At 37.8% G+C, this 4,080-nt stretch overlaps 1 protein-coding gene across 1 annotated transcript in view; it reads right to left on the bottom strand.

Annotated features, from left to right (window-relative positions):
- Positions 1-968: 968 nt before the first annotated feature.
- Positions 969-4,080, bottom strand: part of LOC146385132 (complement C3-like) — a 40,267-nt gene continuing 37,155 nt past the window's right edge. The window contains exon 43 of the mRNA XM_084930708.1: positions 969-1,467. Coding sequence (XP_084786834.1) covers positions 1,323-1,467 — 145 coding nt within the window. The 3' untranslated portion in view covers positions 969-1,322. The remainder of the gene's footprint in view (positions 1,468-4,080) is intronic.

The raw sequence follows: 4,080 nt of genomic DNA, 5'->3' as shown, positions 1-4,080 counted from the left end.
GCCTCCTAGGGTGAAGCACCAATGACCTGAGGCAACCTGATCATGCCAGTGATTTTTTCAACTTTGCTTTACACTGCCACCCAGAGGGAGTCTAGTCTATCCTTGCTGTCCAGCTCGATCGGACCTGACGGGAGAGACTTTGTTGCCAATGTCTCTGTTGCGTCTGTGGAGTACAGGAATAAAGTTTGGGTGTCTGCCCTGCTGTCCACAGCCTCGACACCCTCAAGTCATACTAGCTTTCAGAATCCTCTAAGCTCTGGCTGAAAAGGAGGTGTTGCAGCAGTCTTCGACTCTGGCTTATTAATTAACCAAAGACCCAAACAGAGTTTGAATTAATTTGAAAGCCTGTACCTTAGCCTTGTACACCCTAACTGGAAAATTCACAAACCAGCTTTATTTGTTGTTACATATTGTCCTCCTGGTCCTTACTCAGATTTTCTATCTGATTTCTTAGAAAGTTTATTGCTGAACTCAGATAAAATAATTATTGTTGATGATTTTCACATCCATGTAGATACTGAGAATGACAGCCTTAGCACAGCATTTAATTTGTTCTTGGACTCAACTGACTTCTCTCAAAATGTTTAAAATCAAGTTTGAAAAGCTCATATCTTGCTTTTCACCACTCATTGAACAAAATAGGAACAACCCTAATTTTCTCTTAGTCAAATTGCTGTTGAGCAAAGTATTCCTTTAACCTTAAGTAGTAATGACTTCACGAATGTCTTCAAAAATAAAATTTCAATCATTACAGAAAAAAATATTAATAACCATCTCAAAGACATATCATTATAATGTGATGATCCTATTCCTGATGTAATAAAAACAGACAATGTTTTGAATGTGTTATTTTGTAAGGGTAGGTGCACAACTCATTGCAAGAATGCAAGATCTGCATGAATATGGACTGTGTAAAATCAATAGGTAGCACATTGTTAACTCAAACAACGAACATCATTTCATATCAAGCTTATGTTTATTAACTGCTTGAGAGAAAATAAAGAAGCAAAATTCAGTATTGTTAACAAAGGTAGCATGTGCTAGTAGAACTACTTATTACACTAGCATCTAAAGAGCTGAAGATGATATTATTAGGTAAGGTTTGTTTTTTCAGTTTATCGTGTTTATTGCATTGCTTTATCCCATGAAAGACTTTAATCCATACTGACCTGTATTTAACTTAAATTCTACTTTCAATTAGCACACATATGGATATTTTAATTAACAGTTCTGTTGCAATATTATGACTTTTGCATCCCATATCAGAATTGTAAATTTTGTAAATTCAAAACAAAAAGTAGAATTCTATGTAGTTCTCAGGTTCACTTCCTTGGACATCCATGGAGTTTGTATATCTGGACCAGGTCCTCTATTCCCACACAGGTAGAATGATATTCCCTAGTCTGGCACTCGGCAGGTGTGGGCCAGTACTCAATCCAGGTTCTCTCACCAAGCACATACTGGTATCTGAGCAAAGCAAAGTGAGAGGAAAAAACCAAAAACAATGGGTCTTCACACAGGCAAGTTTAAAAAGTCAGAAATATCATATGTATTGTAACACTATGAGCAGCAACATGATAACATTTGATTGAACCTTAAATCTACCTTGCTTGTTTGTTTGGGATTTATTTCATACAATACAGGAAAGGATTGGTGCAAATTGGCTTTAGTTTAATTCAGTTTGGTGGGCAAAGAACCAGGGAGCGGCGTGGCGAACACGAAGCGGGACCCTGGTTACAAAGAAAAACTCAGAGCCTTCAGGAGGAGAGCGCCTTCATCCTCAGGATTGAGGTTTACCCACTCTGTTTTCAATACTTGAGACTATTATATTCGGTTTATGGTGCAAAATAAATAAATAAGTAGGTTTTCTCAGAGGTAGTTTCTATTGTGAGACCTTAGCCATCAAGGACCTCCTTCACAGACTGATGAAGATGCTGCCTTTGGAGGTGAAGCAGGGTCCATCTCAGAGACCTTTACCTTGGAAGTTAGGACCTCAGTTTGATTTTTGGTCCTCTTTGATGTTATCTTTTTTATGTGTTCTATGCTCACTGTTTACAAGGGTGAGCGGGGAGCCCATCAAACTGTGTATAATAACTACAGGGGCTGCAACTTAGATGAGTAGCAGGTTAACGAAACTGGTGTCAATCAACATCAGTGGTGATGTGAAATAGGTCCCTGTACCATTTCAGATCATAATTCTGTTTATGATGACATCTGCCTGAACAGGAAAAATAGATCTACCTTATGGAGGTTGAACAAACATTCTAAATTACCCATATGCTAAAGAGAGTTTGAAAAAAGAAATAGAGATTTAATTACATCATAACGAGAATGAGGTGTCACAGGGAATATTATGTTGCACACTGAAGGCACTGATTAGAGGGAAAATAAACAGTATATTCTCCTACCTGAAAAAATCAAGTAGGGAAAATTTTCACTTGGAAGAGAAATTGTTAGATCTGCAACATCTACATTCTGTGATGCTGAATGCTGATATTAAACCTGATATAATAAGATTAAAAAATGAAACAGATGATATATATGCAATGGACATAAGAAAAAAAATCTTTCTATAATACCCTTTTGTATCATATTTGATACAAGAGTTTTGGAGACCTCGATCTCATAAACATGATCAATACTTGCCATAATTTCAAAATGTTACAGACCAAACTCTCTCTCTCTTTTTTTTTTTTAATCTAAAATTAACATTGTTGTTAACAAAAAGTTGCCAAAAACACCCAATGTATCAAATGCAATACATAAAAATATAATAATAAAAATAATATATACTTTATTGATCCACATGGGGAAATTCCTCTCTGCATTTAACCCATTCACTCAGTGAAGCAGTGGGCAGCCATTTGGCACCCAGGGACCAGTGTGTAGGGATGGTACCGGGCTCAGGGGTACCTCAAGGTAGCCGTTCAGTTTTCCTTTAACTTTTGAAACCATATTTCTGGGCAACATACCAGTGAATAAACTGAATTCTAATGATAGAAAACCTTTGTATATGCATAAGTATAAAAGAGACCTATACAACTGTCTTTCTTTCTCATAGTGCAGAGGGATACCTTCAACAGAATATGGTCTAAGTCAGGGGTGTCTAACTCCAGCCCTCAAGGGCTGGTGTCCTGCAGGTTTTAGATATAACCCTGGGTCAACACACCTGAATAAAATGAAAAGTTCATTGCCAGGCCTCCGAAGAATTTCAAGACATGTTGAGGAGATAATTTAGCCATTTAAGGCTACGTTCACACTGCAGGCGAAAGCGCATCAAATCCGACTTTTTTGACCCTATGCGACCCATATCCGATCATGGTATGACAGTGTGAACGGCACAAATCCGATATTTTCAAATCCGATCTGGGTCACTTTCGTATGTGGTACTGAATCCGATACATATCCGATGTTTCAGAAAGCGACTGCTGTGTGAATGGTCAAGTCGCATTAAATCCGTCTTTTACGTCACTGACACAAGACAGACGCCAATTATCAGCGCCGGAGAAGCGCCCGATAAGACATCGCGAACGCTTCCTGGCCATCCGGTGAAACTGCTGGGAAGACAACGTTGGAGAAACGTTAACATTTAATTTGTACTGCATAATCTGCAGATTCTGACAGAAATCTGCAACTATCCTTTGAAGCACTGCTCCTCTCTAAAACAGCAATAAGGATAATTATTAGGTTATCTACATTATTATGTAAATAACAAAATAACTTAAAGCAAAAATTGGGAAACGTGAAGTCCGAAGTCTTTATATTAAGGGCCATCAGTCAAACAATATTGTTTGCTCTGGGTCTAAACAGAGCGCGTTGTGTGTGACATCTTCTTTTGCGCATGCGGGCCGCTTTGAGCGTTCACACTACAGGGAGTGCAGAATTATTAGGCAAGTTGTATTTTTGAGGAATAATTTTATTATTGAACAACAACCATGTTCCCAATGAACCCAAAAAACTCATTAATATCAAAGCTGAATGTTTTTGGAAGTAGTTTTTAGTTTGTTTTTAGTTTTAGCTATTTTAGGGGGATATCTGTGTGTGCAGGTGACTATTACTGTGCATAATTATTAGGCAACT

This window comes from Perissodus microlepis, chromosome 6 (genome assembly GCF_051167445.1).
Source record: "Perissodus microlepis isolate ML-2025 ecotype Zambia chromosome 6, ASM5116744v1, whole genome shotgun sequence".
Classification (NCBI taxonomy): Eukaryota; Metazoa; Chordata; class Actinopteri; order Cichliformes; family Cichlidae; genus Perissodus; species Perissodus microlepis.
The sequence above is the reverse complement of the archived record's forward strand: the minus strand, read 5'-3'. Positions and strand labels throughout refer to the sequence as shown.